The sequence below is a fragment of the Podarcis raffonei genome, chromosome 14, assembly GCF_027172205.1.
Source record: "Podarcis raffonei isolate rPodRaf1 chromosome 14, rPodRaf1.pri, whole genome shotgun sequence".
In the NCBI taxonomy this organism is placed as follows: Eukaryota; Metazoa; Chordata; class Lepidosauria; order Squamata; family Lacertidae; genus Podarcis; species Podarcis raffonei.
Genome location: NC_070615.1, coordinates 5,919,532 through 5,945,484, shown reverse-complemented (window position 1 = coordinate 5,945,484; position 25,953 = coordinate 5,919,532). Strand labels below are relative to the sequence as shown.

Here is a 25,953-nt window from a genome sequence, read left to right as displayed (position 1 = left end):
TCCTTAATCATACACAAACCTGAAGTAAGCCCAACAACCTTGGCTGTAGGCTCAGCTGGGCATATAATGGAAGTCAAGAGTGCCAGCTTGGCCCTGCAACCGTGGGTGCCTGGGGCCGTGGTGGCCCTGGTGCCAAATTTTGTGGGTGCCCAGCCCCTTCATAGGGAATTTTGTGGGTGCTCAGGCACTCAAGGTCCCAGGGAGCCAGCACCTATGATGGAGGTTAATATTGTTAACAACACACAGAGAAGTGGGTGGTAGCATGACAGAGAATTAATGAGCCTTTTCTAAGGGATCAGGTGGCATCCGCCAGCATATCAAAAAAGGCATTCCACTACAAGCCAATGCTCATGGATAGATGATGGACCTCAACACTGTTTTGTTGCTGCCCACACCCTTGAACATGTTCAGATTTTTGCCAAAAGCAGACGTGCAAAATCCAACAAGAGTGGACAACAGAGCTGAACATAAGAAATGCCTGCTGGATCAAGCCATTGGCCAATCTAGTCCAGCATCCTGTTCTCACAGTGGCCAACCATAGCCTACACTCAGGCCATGAGTAGGACTTGAGCACAGCAGCCCTCTTCCCTCCTGTGATATGAAATGGTCATGCTTACCAACAGTTGTTTCTTCTTTCCCATCATCACTTGACAATGGGAAATGTGGTAAAAATGATGGCATAAGATGGAGGAAATGCAAAGCAGAGGCAATCTAGCCAAACAGTGCAGTTGGGAGGACAGAGAAGCCCAGTCCCTGGGAAGATCTCCTGCGCAAGCCCTGTTGACCTCAGCAGAGTTTCAAGAAGACCCATATGATGCTTCACTTTAGAGAAAAGCATACACCTTCAGACTTTTCCTTCAGAACTGACTCCATTCAGATGCTTTTGGCCTGAGACATCCTGATGGTTGGATGCAACATATCCCAAGAACACCAAATCATTGTGGGATATTTACAATGCAGTCAAACCAACAATGCATGTTTGCTAGACAGGCACATGATAGGAGCTGAAGCTCACAGAGTTTTCCTGTAAGTTTGCTAGAGAGAGCTCTGTGAGAGACACTCCCACTATGCCCAGCCAGAAGTAAGGCAAAGCCGTATATAATCTACTTACCTGACTGGGCAATTCGTCTTTGCTCTCTGCTCTTTTGCCTCTCTTCACTTTTACTCTTTATCTCAAGCTATAAATGCGAAAAACAATCTGCCATGTCTGACCTCCAATGATCAGACTCCATCTTAAGCTAGACTTAAGCATGCCTATGTAACAGAATTACCATTTTAAGCCTGCCTGAACAAAGCTGCTGTATCTGTTACTTCTCAACAAGTATTCTGAGTGAGCAAAATGTTTTTTACCTTTTACAAGACTGTTTATGTGATTGTTGTTTTAAGGGAGAGAAAAGGAGAAACCAGTCTGCCTTAAAGCATAGATAAAGGTAAAGGGACCCCTGACCATTAGGTCCGGTCATGACCGACTCTGGGGTTGCGGCGCTCATCTCGCTTTATTGGCCGAGGGAGCCGGCGTACAGCTTCCGGGTCATGTGGCCAGCATGACTAAGCCGCTTCTGGCGAACCAGAGCAGCACACGGAAATGCCGTTTACCTTCCCACAGGAGCGGTACCTATTTATCTGCTTGCACTTTGACGTGCTTTTGAACTGCTAGGTTGGCAGGAGCAGGGAACGAGCAATGGGAGCTCACCCCGACCTTCTGATCGGCAAGTCCTAGGCTCTGTGGTTTAACCCACAGTGCCACCCGCGTCCCGCCTTAAAGCATACTGGTTACTTAAACTAAAAGGCTAAAACTGGTCAATCTAAGCTTCCCTTTTAAGTTGCAAAGAGATGCAACTTAAAAGGGAAGCTTAGATTGACCAGTTTTGCAAAGAGGTGCACTTCCAGGGTTGGCGCCATCGGTAATGGTGGATTCCCTCTGAATCTGAGGGACTTAGCTCTGCGGGAATCGGGTCTTACCACTACGGCAAAGCGGGGACCCTTCTAAAAATCACAGGCGGGTGAAGCCTGTGACCGTGGGACTCGGCAGGCACCTTCAGCGCCCCCCCCCAATTCGCAAGGGAACCCGACTATGGGCTCCGGAGTGAGCGGGGTGAGTGGCGCGGTGCTGAGAGTTAACTGCTTCTTCCGTGGAGCGAAGCCACACAGCCGTTACCGGAGAGCGCTGACTTTTTCCTGTGACAATCCGGCCACCAAAATAACTACCCGTGAGTAGGTTAAAATTGGAAATAAGGGAAACAAAGACTTAATTTGGCACCGAAGCGGGGTGGCATAAACAGGAAGTCCGCCTTCCGTTTCTTGTAAACAGATCAAAGCAAAGAATGTTGTAAGCTAAGACCTGGAAAGTTGATAGAAAAGGACTATAATCCTAACATCAAAACAAGAGATTTCCCCCCCTTGGTTGCAGGATAGGAGGGGGAAAGGTGTGAACTATATTTTCCTGCAAAAAGAGAGGAAAGGAAACAAAAGTCTACCGCTTAAAACCTGGGAATGGGCTGCCAATGGACAATAAGATTGCCATATTGTGAAACGCGCTGCTTGTGAATAGAGTACTTTTTGACAGTTAACTCTGCAAGAGAGATACATTGTTTTTGGCTGGTTTCTCCTGATTTTAAGGTAACTGGAAACTAACTGAAATTGAAACTGTTGCCTATTTTTGTAAAATGGGGGACTAAAAAGAGTTATTTTTTAATGCAACAAGCATTGACTGCTACTGTGTCCCCCTAGAGGAAGTTTGAAATTGTTACAACAACTGGGCCAGGGGAATTTTCCACTTCAAAACAAATTCTGGCCGTGGGATTGACCTTGGGCTTCAGCTAGAGTGTTATGGCAGATGGAAAAGATAAAATAGACTTGCTTCAAGAAAAAACAACGAGGTCTGGTAAATCGTGGCAGCAGCGAAGAGCATCAGCATCTGGCCCTTCTGCACCATCAGGGGCTGCATCTGTACAATTTAAATCAAAAGGAATGGCATCCGAAGATGTTTTAGCTCTGGCATTAGGTAAAATTAATGAATCTTTGGAAAAATTAAGCAAACAAGTAGCTGAAGCATCAACTAAAATTGACCAAAACACTACAAGCATTAATAATTTGGAACAGAAGGTGAATACTAACACAGAAACTATTGAAAATTGCTACAGGAATCTACTTCGACCCAAAAGATAGCTGAAGAAGCAAAGGAAAAAGCAGCTGCTGTAGAGGAGAAGATACCACCGATATGTAGGCAACTCGAGGACCACAGGTCGATGTTGTCTATGATTGAATTGAAGGAGAAACAAACGAACTTGAGGATCAGGGCCGTACCTGAACTTGAGAAAGACAACCTGATTGACTTTCTTATGCAGGAATTTGCAGACTTTTGGAACCTAGATTTAGAGAAAAAAGATTTTAAGATAGTGAGTGCTTTTAGGCTTGGAAGAGGGGGGAAGAAGAACAGGGTGAGAGACTGTTTGATCACCCTCCGAACAAAAGAGGAGAGAGACAAAATTTTGAGTCTGCACTTTCAGAAGACCCTGGAAATACATCAGTCAAGAGTGGAGATATTTAAAGACATCCCGAAATACCTTTTGGACCTTAGGTCCAATTATGGAGATTTGGTTGCCCTGTTGAGAAGTAACAGAATTGTCTTTAGGTGGGAATTTCCCCAAGGCCTATCTTTTAGCTTTAAAGGAAGAAAGATAAAAATAAGATCAGTGGATGACAAAGAAAGATTTTTGAAAGATTACGGAGAAGATTTGCAGAAAGAATCTGGAGAAGAGCCAAGAGCACTAGAAAGAGGAATATTAGACATAGCAACACTACCTTTTGGATTGGACTGCTCAGAGAAAGTGATACCACCGACAGAACAAGAACAAACACTGGGCGCAGTTGGAGGAAAAGCAAAGTAACTACATCATGGCTCTGCAACTATTAAGCTGGAATACTAATGGTCTTAACTCCCCCCAGAAAAGGAAAAGAGTTTTTCATTTATTAAAAAAGGAACAATTGGACTTGATTTGTCTACAGGAAACACATGTGATAAGGCTACATAGAAAAGTATTGATCAACAAAAGACTGGGTCAAGAGTTTATCTCATCGGACAAAGTTAAAAAAAGAGTAGTGATTTATGCAAAGGAGAGTTTATCACCAAAATTTATCTTTAAAGATGACCAAGGAAGATTTGTGGCAATTGAAATTCAACTACAAGGAGAGAAATTTCTGATAGTAGGAGTTTATGAACCAAATGAGGGGAAATCTGAATTCTTTAAAAAGTTGCATGAGACCTTGATGGACTATTTGGACTATAATGTGATTTTGATGGGGGAATATGAATGGAGTGGTATCTACAAATATGGACAAGGCACAAAGACAGGTAGTCACCAAGGACGGTAGACTACCGAAAACCTTTTTTGAGATGACTGACAATTTGGACTTAGTTGATATTTGGAGAACAAAGAACCCCTTGGGTAGAGAGGGAACCTTCTTCTCTGAAGCCAAAATGACATGGACAAGAATTGACCAAATTTGGATAACTAGAGGACTGGCTCCAAAGACTAGAAAAGTGGAAATTTGTCCTAAAACCTGCTCCGACCACAATGCTGTGAAGATGGGGATGAAACTAACACCAATCGGCTCCTTCAGATGGAGGATGAATGACACCTTGTTCAGAGATGAAGAAGTGACCAAGAAGGCCCAAAAAACCTTGAGAGATTATTTTGAGATAAATGTGAACACCACCGTTGAAAAAAGAGTAATCTGGGACGCAAGCAAAGCGGTTATGAGAGGGTTTCTGATACAACAGAATGCAATAAAGAAGAGAACTCAAAATGAGAAAAAAGATAAAATTTTGGACAAAATAAAAGAAGGTGAGAAGAAATTGAGAGCGAAACCAAAGTCGCAAGAGATTCTGAGAGAAATAAAGTTATATCAAGTACAATATATGAAAATGATGAACCAGGAAATAGAGTGGAAAATCAAACAGATGAGACAAAAGACATTCAAATCGGCTAATAAATGTGGGAAATTGCTAGCTTGGCAAATGAAAAGAAGACACAAAACTTAACACTATTACAAATTTGGAAGTGGAAGGAAAGACTATACAGAATCCAGTGGAGATTAGAAAATGTTTCCAGAGGTACTTTAAACAACTATATACACAAGGGCCACAGAAAGAAATTGATATAGATCAATTTTTGAAATTAAATGGACTACAAAAAATCTCTCAAGAAAATAAGTTAATGCTGAACTATAAAATAACTGAACAGGAGGTAGAAGGTGCCATCCAGAATATGCAACTGGGTAAATCTCCAGGGCCAGACGGCTTAACTTCAAGATATTATAGATCTTTGAAAGATTGGATGATACAACCATTAAAGGAAGTTTGTAATGGAATTTTGGAAGGGGAAAAAGAGTCGTGGAAGGAAGCCTACATTACACTTATAATGAAAATTGAGTCTGAGAAGACACAACTTAAGAATTACCGCCCCATATCTCTGCTTAATGTGGATTACAAAATTTTTGCAGATATTTTGGCTAAAAGATTAAAAAAAGTACTAGCGGAAGAGATACATAAAGATCAAGCAGGCTTTCTCCCGGGCAGACATCTGTCTGACAACACGAGAAATATAATTAATATCTTAGAAAAATTACAAGTGAACATTAATACTAAAGCAGTTTTGATATTTGTAGACGCGGAGAAAGCTTTTGACAACATTTCTTGGAGTTTTATGAAGAAGAATCTTCAGGGGATGGGGGTTGGTCAAGGTTTTGGAAATGGTATAGGTACAATTTATTCAGAACAAAAGGCCAAACTAATTGTTAATAATGTGGTGACGGAGGAATTTAAGATAGAGAAAGGGACACAACAAGGTTGCCCAATTTCCCCATTGCTCTTTATTTCGGTCCTGGAGGTTCTTCTAAATATGATCAGAAGGGACCAATTGGTTAAAGGTATACAAGTCGGAGCCAAACAGTACAAATTGAAAGCATTTGCAGATGATCTAGTACTGACATTACAGGAGCCAGAATCTAGTACTAAAAGAGTATTGGAATTGATTCAAGAATTTGGTCAGGTTGCAGGATTCAAGTTGAACAAGTTAAAAACTAAAGTTCTAGAGAAAAATCTAACACCAATTGAGAAAGAGAGGTTTCAGAAGGAGACAGGTTTAACACTGGTTAAGAAAGTAAAATACCTGGGGGTTAATATGACTGCTAAGAACGTGAATTTATTTAAAGATAACTATTAAAAATGTTGGTCAGAAGTGAAAAAGGATTTAGAAATATGGTCAAATTTGAAGCTTTCCTTGCTAGGCCGTATTGCTGCTATAAAAATGAATGTATTGCCAAGAATGTTGTTTTTGTTTCAATCATTGCAAATTTTGGATAAAATGGACTGTTTCAAGAAGTGGCAGAGAGATATTTCTAGATTTGTCTGGCAGGGCAAGAAGCCCAGAATAAAATTTAAAATACTAACCGATGCAAAAGAAAGAGGTGGATTTGCCCTGCCAGACCTTAAACTTTGCTATGAATCAGCTGCATTTTGCTGGCTGAAAGAATGGCTGCTTCTTGAGAACACAGACATTTTGGATTAGAAGGTTTCAATAATGTATTCGGGTGGCATGCATATTTGTGGTATGATAAGGTCAAAGCACATAAAGCATTTAAAAACCATATTGTCAGGAAAGCATTGTTCAATATCTGGATAAGATATAAAGACTTACTTGAAAATAAAACCCCAAGGTGGTTATCACCGATGGAAGCGAAGGCTCAGAAAAAGCTCAATATGGAGGCCAAATGGCCGAAATATTGGGAGATTTTGGAACAAGAAGGAGATAAATTGAAATTGCAGAGCTTTGAGAAACTAAAAGACAAAGTGCGAGATTGGCTTCATTATTATCAAATAAGGGAGGCTTACAATTTGGACAAGAAAATTGGCTTCCAGGTGGAAAAATCAAAATTGGAAACAGAACTGTTAGATCCCAAAACTAAGATTTTATCAAGAATATATAACTTGCTGTTGAAATGGAATACTCAGGATGAAACGGTGAAATCTGCTATAATAAAATGGGCACAAGATGTCGGACATAACATTATGTTGGCTGACTGGGAACAGTTATGGACCACAGGTATGAAATTTACGGCATGTAATGCCTTAAGAGAGAATATTATGAAAATGATATACAGGTGGTACATGACACCAGTCAAGCTTGCAAAAATCTATCATTTGCCCGATAATAAATGCTGGAAATGTAAAGAAAATGAAGGTACATTCTTTCACCTTTGGTGGACGTGCCCAAGGATTAAGGCTTTCTGGGAGATGATCTATAATGAAATGAAAAAGGTACTTAAATATACCTTTCTGAAACCAGAGGCCTTTCTCCTGGGCATGGTCGGCCAATTGGTGCCAAAGAAGGATAGTAATTTCTTTATGTATGCAACAACAGCAGCAGGAATACTCATCGCAAAGTATTGGAAGACACAAGATTTACCCACTCTGGAAGAATGGCAGATGAAGTTGATGGACTACATGGAACTGGCAGAAATGACTGGCAGAATCCGAGACCAGGGAGAAGAGTCGGTAGAAGAAGATTGGAAGAAATTTAAAGATTACCTACAGAAACACTGTAAAATTAAGGAATGTTAGAAGGATGCTGGAATGAAGTTATGTGGTTTTAGCAATAATGTTATAAAGTGGTATGTAAAAATGGATTGTTAACAGGTAAAAATGTAAAATTACAATATATCAAGATAAAATATCAAGATAAAAGCAAAAATGGTAAGGACTTGCTGAAACAACTATTGAACTAGAATACAAAAAAGGGAGGTGTGAGGAGGTCAGGGAAACAAGCAAATGAAAGATAAGACATGGAAAGACTGGTTTGTTTTTAATTGTTTTTATTTTTCTGTATTTTGTATTTTTTGTTTTTTGTTTTTATTCTTTGCATTTTTGTAACTTCTTTGAAACTTTAATAAATATTATTTTAAAAAAAATAAGTTGCAAAGAGATGCACTCTGCTAAAACGTGAGGAAGGAAGGATAACATCTAATAAATACATCCTCTCCTAACATCTATACACATCCCTACAATTATCACAGTGGCAAACACCAAGCAATAAATCAAAGAACTAGCAATCTGTTGCTCCTTCGGTCTGCAACCTCATCCTGTCAACTGTTTCTATTTTTATTTATAAAATACCTCAGTTTCTTTCCCAGCCTTTCAAAACCACTAAACGCTCAAAGTGACACACAACGAAATCTAAAACAATCACATTTTCAGATCACAGCTAAAAACTCAATGAATGAAAAGCCAGCCAAGAGCAGCCTTGCAGCAAAACAATCCAGAGATGCTGCAAAGCCAACAAGAGGAAGCCCCAAACACCTTCGCAAAGAGGGAGATCTCCACCTGTCCGGGAAGGGAGTTGGATGAAGAGGGAGGCAACTTTGTTTTCCCAGGGAAGGAGCTCCTCAGAATGGCTGCCATAGTAAATTGAGGGTGGGGATCTGATATCACCTGAATTATGGGGACTACGTAACAGAGCTAGCTCAGTAAAGGAAAGTACACAGATCAAAGCCTCTCTAGATATAAGCTTAATGAGTGTTGCAGTTCATCTGGGAGAATATGTGCTCTAACTACAATGCTACTCCTCTCCTCTTTTGAATGACTACTCACTAATTATTTGATTATTCCGTATTTTTACCCTGGGCAGGGGTGAGGGAAGCTTTGCAGAGAGAAAAGGCAGTTCTTTCCAGTTTTCAATTTGGAAAGGGTTGCAAAGGGAGGTGAGTGTTGGCTTTTATGTCTTCTGCACTGCTCACTTGCTTCCTCCTTCCCATCTCTTGGCTCCCGCAATGAACTCCCCGCAGACAGCCGGTGCAGCCCAGGAAGGGAATGCCAGGGAAAAGGTTTCTCCCCCATAGACAGTGGAGCCAAGACGTTTCATCAACAGGAATGTTGGCACCAGCATCCTCCACTCCTCAGTCCCCACTTGGAATAGGTTGTGAGACTGGCTGGAGGGGAGGATCATTCTCTGCATAACCCAGGAGGAACCAGAACGCTGTGTGCCACAAGGACCTGCATCAATATAATCTCTGTTGGTGGCAAGGAAAAAATAGGTGTTTGTGTGTGTTTATGTATGTGTGTGTGTGTGTATACACACACACACACACACACACACACACACACACACACTGATAGGTATAGGGACATGATTTAAAATTCGGCTGGCATGCATGTCTTTGGTATGGGAAGGCAAAAATCTATAAGAGTTTTATGAATCAGATTCTTAGGAAGAATCTGTATAGAGTTTGGGAGAAACATAAAAATCTGTTGGAAAGAAAAACAACTTTATTTATGGCTATCTCCCATTGGAGCAATTACAATTAAGAGAGTTAATATGGATATACAGTGGTACCTCGGGTTAAGAACTTAATTCGTTCTAGAGGCCCATTCTTAACCTGAAACTGCTCTTAACCTGAGGTACCACTTTAGCTAATGGGGCCTCCCACCGCCACCGCCAAGCGATTTCTGTTCTCATCCTGAAACAAAGTTCTTAACCTGAGGTACTATTTCTGGGTTATCGGAATCTATAACCCGAAGCGTCTGTAACCTGAAGTGTCTGTAACCCAAGGTACCACTGTACAATGGGCAACTGTAACTGTAGACAATGGGCAACTGTTCCCTGTAACTGCTGGAATTTACATGGGGGAACGCAAACTAAAATCAATGGAAAACCTAAGGAACCAAGTTATTGCTTGCTTGCAATATCACCAATTACATGATATGTTTAAATTAGATAGAATGAATGGATTTTTGGACCAAAGCTCACAATTTGAAAAGGCACTCTTGCAAAATAAGGATAAACCTTTGTCTAAAATGTATAATCTTCTATTAGAATGGGAAACAAAAGATGACACACTGGGCAAATGATATAGGACACAATATAGATCTCAACCTCTGGGAGAAACTCTGGAAAAGCGACCTGAAATTTACAGCATGCGATTCATTGAAAGAGAACTACTTGAAAATGATTCATAGATGGTATTTAACGCTGAGTAGGTTGGCTAAGATTTATAAGACAGAATCAGATAAGTGTTGGAAGTGTAAAGAAGTGGAGGGAACGTTCTTCCACATGTGGTGGACATGTAAAAAGGTAAAAGGGTATTGGGAAATGATTTATAATGAATTGAAAAATGTTCAAAATTACGTCCCTCCCCCAAAAAACATAGTTCTTTTTGCTGGGGTGAAATTCCCAGATGTCAGAAAAGGTTATTTACGTATGCAACAACTTGGCCTGTGTTTTGTTAGCCCCCAAATGGAAAGTGAGCGAGGTCCCAACTAAAGATGCCTGGCAACTTAAATTGAAAGCATATGCACAACTTGCAGATTTAACATATAGAATAAGAGAGCAAGGAGAACATACATCTAAAGAAGATTGGAAAACACTTATTGAATATCTGGAAAATAACTGTACAGCTGAAAACACTGACAGCATTAAGATAAATTCAACAGAGTAAATAATTTTTGATGGATGTAAAAGTGGAAAATTTATTTGAATGGTTATAGTAATGTATGATATGTAAAATGAACCATGGAAAGAGAGGGAGGGAAGCCACTGGATATTTTAGAGTTTGTAAAATGTTTATTTGAAATTGTAAAACAGAAAATGTAATAAAAATTATTACAAAAAAGGAGGGAAATAGATATAAAAAGAGACTTCCTGGATGCCGGGATACAAGTTTGGGGCAAGTACTCTTTGGCAAGAGAACCCCATTAGAGATTTCAAAATCACAAATTATGCTGCATAGTGAAGCGTGGAAATATAGGCTATTCGACTTTTAAAATATGCCCTTGTGAGTTCCAAAACTTCTCTTTTAGCATAGAAAAGACCACACATTTGGTAAGTTAAAAATTGTTTACTTACAAACTTTCCAAAGGTCAGATTCATGTGCTTTTCCATACATCAGTCAGTAAAATGTGGGTTAGCTACAGTGGTGAAAGTTCCAGAATTATTGGTATAGGAACTTAGGCTTGTTAGAGCCATGTGGTCTGAGCTTGGTGCAACCAGCTCAGACCTCTTTACACACTGAGCTTCTCAGGTTGACGGAGGTTTACCTTTCTCTCAAGGTGTTGGGGAGTGACCTAGTTAAGCCTAGCAGGACAGCTTACTCTATAGTATTAACCCCTTAATGCATTAATTAGACTTAAAATATTGGACAAATTTTGCTTAAAATAGATATATAGATATATAACCTTCTGTCCTCTATAAAAATGTGATTTTTTTTTAAAGCTCTCCTTGGGTCACTCACAAGGGGCAAATGTCTTGCTTTTTTTTGGCAGGGGTGGGGAAAGGAAGTCAAAGGGGATTTTGTGTTTATGTTTTTATTTCACTTGTATATGTAAAATAAAAAATGCAAAAATAAAATTTAAAAAATGTCTTGCTTTTTTCTTTTGTCTTCTCAATTACTAAATAATAATCCAGTTAATTTAAAGTACATTGAAAGGGACAAATAGCTCAGACTTGTTCTCGGTGATTATTCATGTTCTGCTCTTCACTGGATGTAATTTGTTTTAATTTGCTTTCTGGTGTGTGTGTTTTATTTTAAGTAGTCTGTTTTGGAGCTGCTTAAGGGGTTGTTTTGTGGCTGAAAGGAAGGTTAAATATCAAAACAAACATAAACTACAAACAAGGATCTTGCAGGTATGAGAATATTCTCAGGTTCCTCTGTCAAAGCCTAACTCCCTATGCAAAGCACACCCACCCACACCGATTCTGCAGATGTGGGGTTATTTGCTGCACAAACACACCACCTGGCTACAGACTGGCATGGAGATGAGTAAACTGTGTTTGTCAGTCCTTGGCACACCCCAGAAGAACCTCCTTGGCCTAGATGAGCCAACCCAGATGCACACAGAGATGCACGGGTCTGGCAGGTCCTCTCATCTCAGTCCATATCACAGTTGCATTTCAGGGCAGGGTCAGATGTTGGTCATCTTTGATAGCATGGCGCCCTGAGTGAGGCCAAAATTTGGCACCCCCAAATGGATCTTCTCAGTGATGGATCTTCTCAATTTTTGCCCCGTTGGCTCCGTGTTCTATGTGGGGTGCACCACCCTAAAACCAGCCCTGTCTCAGGGATCAGCTTTCAGGACTCCCCCAAGCTACCAGGGCTTACAAATGGCACAGAAGGCCTGTGTGAAGAAGACCTTGCATTGCTTTATGACTGAGTCACATTCACTCCATTTTTGATTTGTGTGTCGTCTTCCCACATTGCTGGTGACCCAAAACATTTCGGTGCCCAGAGTGACAAGTCCCAATGGCACCTCTTGCCTTCACCAGGAAAGTCCTCCGTAAATCCCAGTGGTGCTGGTACAGCAGGGCCGGCCTATCCATGAGGCAGACTGAGGCAGCCGCCTCAGAGGGCAGAATCTAAGGGGCACCTCTGTGGGCACCCTACCATCGCTGCTACCAGAGAAGTAAGGAGAAGCATCTGGAGTGACTTCTGGCTTCCGGTGAGATCTTGCCAGAACCTGGAAGCTGCATCATCCCAGTAAGGGGTGGCAAGGATGGGTGACGCACAGTGCGCGCACATAGCAGTACCCTCCCACTTCACTTCAGGTGGTGAAACAGGACAGGCCACCTTGTTGTGTAGAATTCCTGGTGGACTCTTTGCCCTATGGCTCCATTTGGCCTGTTTCCTCTTCATGCAGAGGTAGCCAGCCTTGGTGCCATCTGGATTTTGTCGGATCACAGCTCCCATTGCCCTGACCATTGGACATGCTGGCTGCTGGGGCTGCTGGGAGTTGTAGTCCAGCAACATGCCAAGGGCACCTGGGGGAAAGTTGGTCTAGGCTATGAGCAATGATACCAATGACCATTTTAATCTGAAATGTAGCATTCATTCAGCACAGAACAGAGGTGGGGAAGATTTGTGGGCTCCGTGCCACTTCTGCTTTCAGCAGGGCCAGTCCAATTTGCCCTGTCCCTCCACAAGTTTTGGAATCTGAGTGTTCTTCTGAGAACTTTTGAGAGAAACCAAAGAAGTTCAGTAAAAATGAGCGAAATGTCTCGCAAGGTTGACCTGGAAGGTCCTTGCAGGCCTTTAGTGGATGAGAAGGGAGAGCTGACGCAACAGGGTCTGGATCCTGCAGCATGATATCCATCTCACTTGGGGGGGGTCACCTGCTGAGCAAGACAGGATCAGTGGTAATACAGCTGTTAGCTGCAAACATTTGCTTGGCATGACTCAATCCTAGACTCTCCTGTAGTTTGCTTTGATGGCCTCGCCCGGTATCTTGTTGACTAATGATGAGCTCATGCTTTGTTAAACTCACAGCATAAAGAAAACACCCGAGTTGCAAGCAAATCAGGCAAGATGCTTCCTTGGGCTTTTGACTGAAGTTGTTCAACCTAAAGATCTTTGAGCCCAAAGTGCTCCCTCTCTCCCTCTCCCCCACTGATCTCCCTCTCTCATTAAACTGGGGATCTAATTTGTTTGCTTGGGTGTGTTTGTTGCATCAACCAAATCTTCATCTTTCCTCTCACTCATACAGACTTCAGTATGTTGGAACAAATGTCAGATGTTTCATTATCTTCAGTTTCTGCCTGGGAGACACCATATGGAGACAACAATGTGGTCAGCTTGGAACAGAAGTAACCACTATGGCTGATTTTACCTGGAATGCAGCACAAAGCAAATCTGTAGCCCACTTCACACCCAAGGAAAAACGCTTGTGAGCTTCCCTAAACATCATCCAGCGACTGACCGCTGTCTCAGGTTATTCATGCTTTGCCCCAGGCCCCTTTCAGTGTATAAGAATTGTCTTGGTGGAGGAGATCAAGGTTAGTCTAATCCAGCAGAGTCTAATCCTGATATACACACAAACAAGGCATGAGAAGGAGGCCCCATACACTGGTTTTGCTCCTGGTGTCAGGTATAATCTGAGGAGCACTGCCTTGGCACATGGAGGTTCTGCCTAGCTACCGTGACTTACAGCAGCCTTTACTGCCAAATGGTTGGACTGCAACTCCCATCAGCCGCAGCTATTGATAGACCAATGCTCTTCCATTAATGTATCCAATTTGTTTCTACAGCCATCTAGGCTTGGAACAGGACAAACACTGAAGGAGCAAAGAGAAGGAAGAAGGGATCCAGTGTCGAAAGCAACATGATGCTGAGATGCTGGTAAAAGACTCTCCTGCTCCACATATTCTCCCCAGAGGACTTTGAGGCATCTGGCTATTGGGACTGGCACAGAGCCCCACCCAGACACTTCTAAAGTTGTTCCCAGACCTGAGATTCCATTTGGTTTGTTGCCTGAGGGCTCACTGACATTACATTGCCTATATTCTGCTTTCTCTTCATCCTTGATAACTGGATGCTCATTTAACAAGGGGCAGAGAGGTAGGAAGGCAAGTGAAGCCATACAGGGGATGAAAACACTCAAGCAGCCCCAGGAATACCACTCCCTGTTCACTTCCCAAGGCCGACGCGACAGCACCCCAGAGCTAAGTGTTTGCTCGGAAGTAGGGGAAAGAGATTTTTGGAGATGCTGATGAAGCAGTAAAGATCTCCAAGGACGTGCTCTGTGGGCAGCTGGCTTCAGGCACCAGGCCCAGTGGCAGACCAATTTTGCATTACAAAGATGTCTGACATGAAGGATGGCAACATTGATCTTGCCATGTGGGAATCCCTTGCAGATAAGCGCAGCACCTGGAGATAATCAGTCTGATTGTGTATCCACAGCAGTGACCAAAGGAGGAATGACCTCTGGGAGGAGCACAGAAAGAAAAAATCCCATGGTGCATCTGCACAGGCACAACCGGACGCCTTCATCTGCCCCAGTTGCAACAAAACATGTCTCTCCCACATCGGTCTCTACAGCCACAGCAGGCCATACTAGCCATTTGGGCTAGTAGCCACTGAGAGTGTTATGCTTCATGGATTGATCCAATTCCCATTTAGAAAAAGTCCACGTTGGTAGCCATTGTACACCTTGCAAAAGTGAATGTCATCATTTAACTCTGAGATGTGCAGAGAAGTCCCTCCTTTAGACTGTCCCGAATCTTCCACCATTCAGCTTCATGGAAGGATCCCATTTAGTTCTTGCACTATGGAGAGAAGGAGAAAAACGTCCTTCTTTCTCCACACCCGTTTCTTCTACTTCTGAGGGCTCTGTGACTGATCTGAGGCCCAGCGGGCGAAAAAGCATGGAGTGTGGAGCACACATTTTGCTTTCCTTTCTCCCAAAGGCAGCATTTGGGCCTCAGCCTTGGTGCTTACAGAAACCCAGCATTTTTGCAGAGCTGTCCCTAATGAGCCATGGCAGCATGAAACACAAGCGATGGGGGATTGCGCAGAGAAGCGATCCATGACGGGCGGGTTCGTGTAAGAAGTTGCCTGCCTGCAGGCTGGGGGGGACCGTCGCCCCGCTGCATCCCCACCTGGGAGAGGTGAGCCGTGAATGGGAAAAGAGGCGGGGTGCTGGGATGGGGAGAGCACATCAAAGGCTCCACAAAGATCTGACATATGGTCCATCTCCCAATCTCCCCCCAACACCAAACAGTCATTATTCAGGAGTTGGAGGATGACCAAAAAAAGTTAACTGGCAATGGCCATGTTGTTTTACAAGCAGCAGGGCTGCAAACTCTTCTTCCTAAATGCATGTGATTGATCAGCAAAGACTGAGATCCTACAGGTACTTGTCTGGGAGTGAGCTGGTCTGTGTTTACCAGAAACTTCTTCTGAGTAACAGGTATAGAATTGGGTGGCACAGATGAAAGACTTCCATGGGCCTCAAGTCCCCACGTTTCTTTATGTTTCTCCCTGCAAACTCCAGTACTCAGATGGGCCCCTGATCCTAATCCCTCCACCTTAGGTGGTGAAGCTAAGGACAGGGCCTTCCTTGTTGTGGCACCTCCTCTATGAAACAGCTTGCAGAGCAAGTTCCTTCACAGTTTCAGGCAGTTGGCAAAGACCTGACTTTTCAAAAGGGTCTTTAGTTGTGTACTTTTTGCTATTTTTGTGTTGCTTGAATTTGTCAAAGAGGCTGGATTAGTTGCTTGTCCTATCAATTTTAATGTGTTCTCTACATCTTTTAAAAGTCAATAGTGCATACATTTGTGTTACTCTGTTTTTATTGCTGATTGTTAGCTGTGTTCAGTCTCTTTGGAGAAACAGTAAGGAGGTTTAAAAAGAAAAAAGTACATAATTTTTAAAACAATTATACAGTATATACAAGTATCCCATTAGAGCATATGGGTCTCTGTATTGTTCATGTGAATGGGTATTGCACAGATGCACACAAATTATATTAGACAGCTGAGATCAGGGATGTCCAACAGGTCGATCGGGATCTACCGATTGATTGTGGGGCATCCGGGTTGAGATGTCTTCCCCAGCGTGGATGAAAAGCCAAGCCAGAAAAGATTTCAGAAGTTTGAGGCAGGCCTTACCAGGAAGCTTGTCTATGGGCCTGAATCTGGCAAACTTCGCCAACCTTTCTATTGCCTGTTAACAAGACCTCTTTTAATTTTCCTAAACTATCACTCGCTGCTCCCAGTTCCTGGAGGTGAAGGCATATAAATTTTGAAAGCAGGAGTAAACCGAGTCTTCAGGTTGTGCAAGGGATATTCAACGGATACAAGCAGGAGAAAACAAACCATTTCCACCTTTATGTTAACAAAGCCAGGCAGCCTTCATTAGTTCTGAGAAGCCCAATGCTCTGCAGAACAGCTGATCTTACAAGACTGGTTTGAAAGTGTTACTACATCGACTTGCTGTTACAAGAATTCCACAGAACAGGAAATAAAAAACAATATGGAACAGTTTACACTCGCGTTACATTAAAATGTTCCAGCTGTTCCCACTTTAGGTTCTTAGAGAATTGCTTTTTTTCATCTCTGTAACGCTTTTCACTTCCTATTAGTAAGGCTCTTAAAGGCAGGTATTGAGTTAGGGCAAAATCCACAGCATTTTGAGTTTAAACGCCTATTAGAAATGAAAGCCCGCTGGAATGATGCTAAAAATTTATTTTGGCTACAAGAGACAATTCTGAAACCAAATCCATCTGTATTTTTCGTCCCGCAATCAGGAGTGCATCCTGCGTGAGAGTCTCTTTAACTGAAATATAGGCCACATACAGCTACAAAATCTGTCAATGGAACCTGACTCTGTCTTTACCAGACTCTCCAGAATGCTCCGATATTGGTGTCAATAGGTAGTAGCCATCTGAGGGAGCCTTTGCAGGGTCTATGGTGAAGGGGCCCCACCTTGGGCACAATCCAGGGACAAGCTTATCTTCATTATTTTAATTTTAATTTTACTTTTGTATGCTGCCCTTCCAAGAAGCACTCTTTCAAGGTGGCCGATGTATTAAAGTTCAAAACACAACAGCAACACTAAAGGGAACACCTGAAATCCTCTCTAGGAAAGCACATGGCCTGCAGCCACATTTATCTGTCTCTTCAAACCCAACAGGAGTTCCATTAAAAACCACAGCAACCAAGAGAAGCTCCACCTCTGTAAAGACCCTCTCGGGCAAAGGACTCTTCTTCAGGGCCTTTGGGAAAAGTGTAGCGTGCCAGACCTCCAGAGGCTGCTGGGAAAGGACTTCTGCAAAGCCCCACTGAAATGGGCAGGCCTGTGGCACATCTCCCAGGTAGTTCAGCGAGGACTTCCTGGGGGTGATGCTCTGCCCTGGCCTTAACTGGGAAAGCGAATCTCCACCGCAGGCACCAGCATGCCTTGTTGGGTGTACCCTTTCCTCCTGAGGTGAAGCCAAACACCTTCTAGAGTACCCACTTACCTCAGTGGATCCAGTGAAGGCAATCTTATCAATCCCCACATGAGAAGCAATCGCTGCGCCGGTGGTGGGTCCAAATCCTGGCACGATATTGACCACTCCGGGTGGAAACCCAGCCTGTTGCAACAACAGAGAGAGAGAAGGGGGAGGGGCAAGCTGTTTAGGGTGAATGGACCACACACAAGCCAAGCTGGGCAGCTCCCCGGATGCATTCTCTGACCCAGTGCTATTTATCTAGAAAAAGAGGTGCCAGAACTCACCATGAACACCTCCCTTGCTCTCTTACAACCGAGTTCCAGAACTGAGTTCTGGCAAGGCCTGGCTGAAAAAAGCCCGGCTCTGACCCCGCTGCTCTGCTCACCTCCTTGATGAGGGCTCCCATGTGGAGCGCGGTCAGCGGCGTTTGCTCTGCCGGCTTGATGACGATGGTGTTGCCGCAGCAGAGAGCAGGTGCAATCTTCCACGCAAACATCAGGAGGGGGAAATTCCACTGTAGGAAAGAATGCAGCCATTATTACTAAGGCAGCCGCACGACCCAAGAAATCCTAGCTGCTTGAGTCCTCTGGAGGGCAAAAGGGTTGCCAAAGGCAGTTTTAGCTTATCAATCCACCAGTGATATTTATTTACTTATTTAGTCCATTTTAAAGAACAAGGTGGAGAACATTAGAGCAACATCAACCTGCTCCAGTGTTTGCTTTCCTCTTCCCTCCCTAGTCCTTTTTTCCTTTTGTATCAAGTCTGTTAGATTGTGCTTAGAAAAACTATAAGTGCTCTGTAGGTGAACTGTACTCATATTAAGCACAGTAATCATGCAGTGCCAATGTGTCGTTCCAATTCTGCAGTCTGGAATGCCTCTGGTTTGACCAGAATACAAAAGCAGCAGCATCATAATCATTGTTTAAAAAATGAAAAGCAATCTTCCTAAAACTGGGCTTGGCCAACTGATGTCCTTGGATATTTTACATCTACTGTAACTACTGTATGCTCCACATACAACATCCCACAATTAAATGTACACAGAAAAATAAAAAATCAAAGCCAAACTTCCTAAGTGAGGTTTTGCAGGTGTAGACCACGTTCCTCTAGCCTAGTTCTGTGTTTCCAATAGTGGCCAACTATGCAAGGCATGAGGGCAACAAAGCCCCCCACCCCGCTGCCTCTGAACATGGGGGCTGCCTTTAGCACTCATGACTAACAGCCACTGATCTCCTTCTCGCTCATGGCTCATGGCTCTGTGGCAAGAGGTCCATCATCACTCTTGTGACAGCAAATTCCATCAGTTGGTTCTTCTGCTCTTTTCAAACAGGCACTAAAATACACGAGGCTCTGATATTCGTCAGAACTACTACTGGGGATATTTTGGCTAACTATTTGAATGATAACTTATTTAAACACCACTGGTAGGGGGTGTCACTAGGACCCCTATTGCTGTGCAGTCCTGTACAAACACAGATTAGAAGGCTTAGCTGTGCTGATTTTAATCGGAGCTGGCACTGGGCTTCAGGACTCTGGGTTGACCTTGGCAGTTTCCGAGCAACTTGCAAACGTTTGTTTTAAAATGCTCATTAAGTCTGTGGGGTTTTGTAGCAGCAGATTACAGTTTGAATGCTTTTGCAGGGACTCTCTGGTTTTAACAGTGAGAAGCCATTCCAAATCAAGAGACGCAGTTACTAAAGGGGAGCTGGTGCACTGTTGTACCCCTTTAATGGGGGACACGATGGACTTCTTGTAGGGATGCAGACCTTGGCCTGAGTAGCACAATTTCTCCAGCCAACCCTTTGAACTCTGTGGGGCCCTGAAGCTGGTGGATATAGCAGAGATGCCCTCTGCAACATGAAGCTATACTGGATCATGCACTCTCCCCACCTCCCCAATCATGCAATAGATGTGATGGAAGTCTGTGGCCTTTGCGTTTCCTCTTTTCCTGCTCTGAGTCTGAAGCTTTGAATCCAATTTTCCCTGGGAGACCAGCTAGATGTCTCTACATCAGGAGCAGGCACATCAACCAGGGGCATCAGATGCAAAACTGCCCAGGGGGGAAGCTGTTCTTTCTGTCACACAACGGAAGCTACTCTGTGTTAGTCAAGGACATTTGCACCTTTGCACCTGCCTTTCCAGACCTACAACAAATCTGACAGACTGAGCCGGCTCTAGCAGTGGAAGGCTAATCCAGATGGGGGAGAAGATGTTATAGCCACCTCCTGCTGGAAGGGGGACACCAGGGGTCCTCTCTGGTGGGGGGCACTCCTCTTCAGCAAACTCCTCAATAGCCCCTTTTGCCCAATGGAAGGGACCAGTTCTAGGGAAGTATATTATATTGTGGAGTTTTCTGCCCTGTTTAGGGCAAGAAGGAAAAAGATGAAGAACCTGAAAATTATCCTCCCTGGATCCCAGTTACGCCGCAGTTTGGAACAGGAGAGATAAAAAGATCCTGCTGGATTGAAAGGGGGGGGGCTCCACTTCCTCCCCATTGTGCAAACATCTCAATTGGCTGACAGCCGCCTGATGCTAATGCCGTGTTTTGCTTTGCTCTCTCCAGTCCTGGGAATTCTGTGACTGGAGGCCTCACCTCCCTAATAATGCAGCTCTAAAACTCTATTAGGATGTGCAAATAAGCACTGGTAGGGCGGCTGTTAAAGATATGTCAACAATGTGCGCTCAGTTCCGCCTGCCTCCCCCCTCACCCCATTGCCTGGTCTCCCATAATGAAAAACACGCCTTGCTGAAGCCTGGGGCTTATGGGCCTTTTCAAGGGAGCTCATTCCAGTGAAAATAAATATGAGGTGCGAGCACAGATACTCACAGGGATGATCTGTCCACACACACCGATGGGCTCATGTCTTGTAAAGGTGAAATAATCTCCGTCTGAAAGAGAGGAGCCTGGTTACTCTCAGAAGCACTTGGGCCAGGCAAGCCACACAAAAAAGAAAAGGAAACCCAAGGGGGAAGAGGTTGAGACAGCTTTGATGGGTGGGACTATATATTTTTTAAAGCTACCAAAGCATTACTGGAGAACATTCAGCCTGGGAACTTTGGAAGCACCAATTCATTTGCTGTGTTCTAAATGAATGGATCACAGAATCATAGAATTGTGGGGTTGAGAGGGATCCAAGGGTCACTAGTCCACCCTCTGCAATGCAGGATTTACAGCTAAGGCATCTGTGAGAGATGGCCATTCAACTTCTGTTCAGAAACTTCCAAAGAAGGAGAGTCCGCCATCTTCCCAGGTAGCCTGTCCCACTGTTGAGCAATGCTTACTGTCATTAAGTTCTTCCTTCAGCAGTGCTGCTTGGACCCCACAGTGTGGGTGCCATGAACCTTGAGGTGCGGCGTATGTGCATGCTCCAATGCCACATCGGCAACTGAGCTGAGGCCTGCAGCACAGACACATCCCAGAAGCATGTCCATGGCCACAGCAGAAGCGCAGGCCCCGGCCCAATTGCTGCCGTGGTGCCAGAGTGCCAGAAATAAGGCAGCAAAGTGCAGGGCCAGCATGCGGGGGGGGGGGCAGAGGGAGGGCACCCAAAGCAAAAGTTTTGTGGGTGTCCAGGCCCCCAGGGCCCCCTGGAGGTGGCACCAGTGTTCCTAATGTTTAGTCAGAGCCCCCTTTCTTGTAATTTGAATCCATTGGTTTGGGTCCTACCCTCTGGAACAGGAGAAAACAAGCTTGCCCCCCCTGGGCTCGCAGAATGTCAGTGTGGTGTAGTGGTTAAGAGCGGTAGTCTCGTAATCTGGGGAACCGGGTTCGCATCTCCGCTCCTCCACATGCAGCTGCTGGGTGACCTTGGGCCAGTCACGCTTCTTTGAAGTCTCTCAGCCCCACTCACCTCACAGAGTGTTTGTTGTGGGGGAGGAAGGGAAAGGAGATTGTTAGCCGCTTTGAGACTCCTTAAAAGGAGTGAAAGGCGGGATATCAAATCCAAACTCCTCCTCCTCCTCCTCTTCTTCTTCTTCTTCTTCTTCTTCTTCTTCTTCTTTTGGGTGCTTATCATTCTGCATCAACTCCCTAGCTAAAAGGTCCACGTTCATCTACCACCAAGTTCAAGTCTTGCAGAAGAGGCTCTGAGGAGCTACTTCCAGGGTTCACAGTCAGATTGCAGTACATGCCAGGGTGACGCTGCTTGCTTTCCTTGTTGCCTCACCAGAACTTAGAGTGCCCCACAGAACAGACCCTATTGCCTCTCCCCTCTGCGTGGTGATGCATTTCAGCAGTGGTGAGAGGGACATAAGGGGAGCCTGGGACTGCCCTACCTTTATAGAATTCTCCTTTATAGAATTGTAGAGTTGGAAGGGACCACTAGAGTCATCTAGTCCAACTCCCTGCAGTGCAGGAATCTTTTACCCAATGTGGGGCTCAAACCCACAGCCCTGAGATTAAGAGTTTCCTGCTCTACCATTAGACGCTGTGAGACAACTGCCTCAGGTGGCAGATGCTGAGGGGTGTGTGTGGAGCAGACAGAGCTGTGGCTGGCACAACACCTGTCCTGCACCCTCTAAGCTAGCCTTCTCTACCTCCCTATGGTGCAGTGCAGGATACAATCCCATCTCAGTACTGAGATGCACTCCAACAGCCAGCCCAGCTGGCAGCTTCTCCAAACTGAATTTTTTTTGGGGGGGGGAGCTCCCCAGAGCCAGAACCCTGCCAAATCAGACCAAGGATCCATCTAGTTTTCTTTTGCCCACAGTGACTAATCAAACACTTCCAGGAAGTCCACAGACAGGGCTTGAAGGCAATAGCTTGCCATAGGTAGACTTCCTCTGAATATGGAGGTTCCAGGTAGCCCTTGTGACTAATAGCTATGGGTAGCCTTATCCTCTTCCATGAATTTATCTACCGTATTTTTCGCTCTATAAGACGCACCAGACCACAAGACACACCTAGTTTTTGGAGGAGGAAACCAAGAAAAAAAATATTCTGAATCTCAGAAGCCAGAACAACAAGAGGGATCGCTGTGCAGTGAAAGCAGCAATCCCTCTTGCTGTTCTGGCTTCTGGGATAGCTGCGCAGCCTGCATTCGCTCCATAAGACGCACACACATTTCCCCTTACTTTTTAGGAGGGGGAAAGTGAGTCTTATAGAGCAAAAAATACGGTAATTCCCTTTAACTCCTACAAGGGAACACACTGGGCAGGCTCAAGTGGATCAAAAACTGGGTCTCCCACCTCTTTACATTTTTGGCAAATGCTAACTATAATGTGAGTGGGCCCTGATCCTCATTGGTCTCCCCTGCTTCACCAACCACGGCTCCCAATGTGTACAGAGAACTCAAGGGGGGGGTGCTTACATGAATTTAGCTCCAGTTTGGGCTCAGTTCCCACTGCTAAATGAAAGCTCTTTGTGGCCAAGTGCCCACAACTGATTCACTAACTTTGCAACAGCTGAGAGTGGAAGCAGTTTTGTGTTAGCAAATTAGCCATAACAGCTTCCTTTCATCATATAATATATAAAACTTATGAAAGTTTAATAAGCTGTTTAATCTCACTCTGAATCCGCATGCACGTACCAGGACAGCTGCCAGATTCAGCAACATTTGCACTTTGGATAGGCAGATTCTAGAGGGACTGAAGGAAGACAAGCAGGAAAAGGGGGGGTTTGGTGTCCAGGTCTGGGTCCTTGAGCCAAAGGGCACCCTCTTCCTTACTCTTAACCTGCAAAGGCTGGAGGGTGGGTGTGCTGAAACGTGGCAAACAACAATGTACAATACATATATATGCACACTTAACAACATTTTGAGAAATCCCCTTCCCTCCAGTCTCCCCGAAAAGCAAAACTGGGTCAAGGATTTTCCAGGGAACCCCAAAAGAGCAGCAGGGTGTAGGATCACCAGGGCTAAGTCCATCAGAAGAAACTGCTGGATCAGTGCCAAAGGGGCTGGGCAGGCATGGTGGGCTCCATTTGTCTTCCGCCCCTCAGCCCACCCCCAGCAAGGGCACGAGCGTGCACCCACCCACACAAACACACACACAAGCGGTATGGAGACGCTCCGCTGCTGTTGTGACCAGAAGCGGGAAACACATACAGAGATGCAACAGGCAACCTCCTTCTCAGTGAGCAAGTCTCCTGTCCCCATTGGGAAAAATGAGTGATCCAATCAGACCCAATGCAACATCACCTCCGCCAGCCAAGACTAGTTGGAGGGAGAGCAAGGCGCAAACAATGAATTTCATGGAGAGCTATAGCGGGCAGCCTCCTCCTCTCTCTGTTTGGGCACACAGGAGCCTTTGAGTCTTTCTTTCCTTGCTGCCTTGTAGTTCCACACTAGTAGGACTTTTAGGGGTTCCTGGAGTTCCCCACAGGCTTAGGATGTGTCACTCGCCCAGTACGCCAGGAGTCCGCAGCTAAAGCTGGCAAGGGACACATCAAGATTTACTGGGGCTGGTTGCGTTTTGGGAAGGCATCTGTGCAAACATCTGGTCATAATAAAGGGATGAATCCAGAAAGCATCCTGGTTTCTAAACATAGTTTTCAACTTGACTTTGATTAGAAACAAGCCCCTTCTCTAGCTCGCTGAATTTCTTCACCCTGTTCCGCTTGCTCCACAAAACGGGGTGGGGTGAGTGGGAGAAAGACAGACCAGTGCAGAGCTCCAGACTGACCAGCTGGGGATTTGCTTTTGCTCCGTGTGATGTTTCCAAGGCCCTGGAAGGAGACTAATAAAGATAGGCCCGTTATCAGTGAAGTGGGAGCAAGGAGGAGCCCGATAAGAAGCAGTAGGGACAGGAAAGAGGAGAAGGAGAGAGAGGAAAAGATTGGCTAATTAGTAAAAGGCACAGACGATGAGACAGAAAGAAAACATTCTAGCTAGACAGAGGGGGCTGACTTTTTGTGCGTACAATAACCCCCGCTTGTGCAACTTGGAAGCCCTAATTCTGCAGAAACCAGGGAGATCCCTTTTAACACATCTGCTCAGATCACACATCATTATCAGGTTTTGAGCAGTGGGCACACAGAACCTATTCTGCTCAGATAATCTCATCTGGGAACTGGGCAAGCTGAAGTCTCTTCCTGGAACAGCACAAAGGCCTCCCAAATTACAAGAAACAATGATTTGGGGATTATTTTCACTTCCTTTCCTGTTCCTGAGACAACAGGAAAGATGGTCGATGTGTCAGCCAGCCACCTTCTTATTTTGCAATGTTGAGAACTGACCCCCCCCCCGAAAAAGAAAGGAAACTTGGATTTTTTTAGAAGTCAACAGAAGGGCCAGTCCTGCGAAAAAGAAAACATTCTGGAAAAGGGGGGAATCTCAGGAGCTGCTTTCGAAATGTGCCTTTAAAAAACAACAGGCTGAATCCAGCTCAAAAAATACATCTCTGTTGTGAGATCCCCAATGAAATGCTTTGCATTAGAGCCTGTCTGCTCTTAGCCCATGCCTGTCTCCTTCCTCCTTCTCCATCCTGGCACGTCCTCCATACCTTCTGCAGCTTACAGCATGGCAGTGCTGTCTAGGGCTGATGGGAGTTGGAGTCCAAGGACACTGAGAGGTCACCAACCTGTGGCCTTCCGCATGAAGCATGGCGGTTCTGCTGCCACTGAAGCAAGGCCCATCTCCCGACACGCTGAGGGGGACCCGAGGGTGCTGCTTGCAGGTGAGTGGTTCCCAACATTAGTTAATCATGACTCTTCCACTGTATTATCAACATTGCAGATGACCTTCCACACTACCAGGAAGAGAGGATTCTGGGTTTCCTGCCCCCCCACATGAGGGGGTGCGATGCAGCTGGTGTGGGTGTTGTTCATAGTGCAGCACACACTCACTATAAACCTTGTGGTGGGTGCAATGCCATAGCTCTTGGGGGGGGCAGCCAGGGTTTTTGCCACAGGTGAAGACTCCAGAAGGGCGCCATCGAGGCTCCCAGCCTGTATGTGTTTGTGCGCAAATGCACATAGCAGGGGATACCAAACTGGGCCTTTGACCCGGGTGAAATAACACCTCGTTTCGCCCCTGGGTGGGTGCCATTTTATAATCTCATCAGTTCTTTTTAAAATGATATTTTAATTAGTGCTAGAACATTTTTCTGGCTTTGCCCCAAACCCCCATGACAGAAAGAGTTAGTGCAATAGGACTTTAAGGGCAGGGGAACCAGAGACCAAATTGCAAACATGCGCTGGATTATGGAGAAAGCTAGAGAGTTCCAGAAAGACATCTACTTCTGCTTCATTGACTATG

The 25,953-nt window shown here is 44.6% G+C and overlaps 1 protein-coding gene across 1 annotated transcript in view; it reads right to left on the bottom strand.

Annotated features, from left to right (window-relative positions):
* The window catches only part of ALDH1A2 (aldehyde dehydrogenase 1 family member A2), a 73,377-nt gene that overhangs the window by 6,795 nt on the left and 40,629 nt on the right, over window positions 1–25,953 (bottom strand). Inside the window, exons 6-8 of the mRNA XM_053364494.1 lie at window positions 20,586–20,647; window positions 18,144–18,272; window positions 17,786–17,899 (exon numbers count right to left, since the gene is read on the bottom strand). Coding sequence (XP_053220469.1) covers window positions 17,786–17,899; window positions 18,144–18,272; window positions 20,586–20,647 — 305 coding nt within the window. The remainder of the gene's footprint in view (window positions 1–17,785; window positions 17,900–18,143; window positions 18,273–20,585; window positions 20,648–25,953) is intronic.